Consider the following 988-nt stretch of genomic DNA (forward strand, 5'->3'; position numbering starts at 1 on the left):
TAAAGAAAGTAATGGTAATTCAGGCTACTGAAATCTGGCATCCCGTTCCCCGTCGGTTAAGGATGTATTCTAACCATAAACCCTGGCGTTTTCGCAGAAGTCAATTTTACAAATGTGTTTAACATATACCTCATGTCATATAATTCATTACTACGGCTAAAGGAGATCAAGTGACTTCTCTTTATTTTATTTTGAAATGTTCCCAGAATATCCTTTTCTGGGGAATTTCAGGTTGGACAACATGAAATTCATATTAAAAACATTATGAATGAGTATCTGTTTTCTTAAAACAAATTTTCTTGGGGGCTGGAAGTAGTTGTCATTTGAGGTGAAAGTGAAAATGAAAAACATGGTGGCATGGGTGTTTTACTTCAGGTTGGCCCTGCAATAAAATAAACATGGAATTGGGACACATCCAGTAGAAAGTGAGACAGCCAAAGAATACTGGTAATATTGAGGTCATTATACAAATTATACAAATAATAAATGCCTCAAATTCTTGACGTTTTTCTCTAGGAAAAGGAATAAAGGCACATATTTATATCTTTATATATGTATACATTTGTGTGTAACTGACTACTTACTATCTTTACAGAGAACTGGCTGGAAGTTCTGAAGTTCCTCCTTTGAGGTACGTGATAACAAACCCTGAGAAGGACACCGTCATCCACGCGACTGACCACGTGTTCGTCCTGTGCCGCAAACCGAAGGTAAAAAGTCTGGGATCTTCTCACAGTTCAAATGTAATACTGATAAGTAAGGGCAAGTATCAGCATAGGCATGACGATAGTTATTTATAGGGTATTAATATCATCAGTCATATTTGTTATTTTTCTGTCTTCATCTCTGCCATTGTTGATGTTACGTTTATTTGGAATAGCTTTGGTCTTCGGTCTTTTAATTAATCGTCATGACAATAATGATATTCTGTTGATGTCTCGATAACCGTCGTCACATAATCAACAGCTTCTTTAATGCAGTCTTTCCG

The 988-nt window shown here is 36.2% G+C and overlaps 1 protein-coding gene across 1 annotated transcript in view; it reads left to right on the plus strand.

Annotated features, from left to right (window-relative positions):
- LOC119587460 (calcium-activated potassium channel slowpoke-like) overlaps positions 1–988 on the plus strand; it is a gene marked incomplete in the record, with an annotated part of 44,614 nt that overhangs the window by 42,593 nt on the left and 1,033 nt on the right. The window contains 1 exon segment of the mRNA XM_037936185.1: positions 596–710. Within this exon segment, the coding sequence (XP_037792113.1) occupies positions 596–630 (35 nt within the window).

Source organism: Penaeus monodon, chromosome 22 (assembly GCF_015228065.2).
Source record: "Penaeus monodon isolate SGIC_2016 chromosome 22, NSTDA_Pmon_1, whole genome shotgun sequence".
Lineage (NCBI taxonomy): Eukaryota > Metazoa > Arthropoda > Malacostraca > Decapoda > Penaeidae > Penaeus > Penaeus monodon.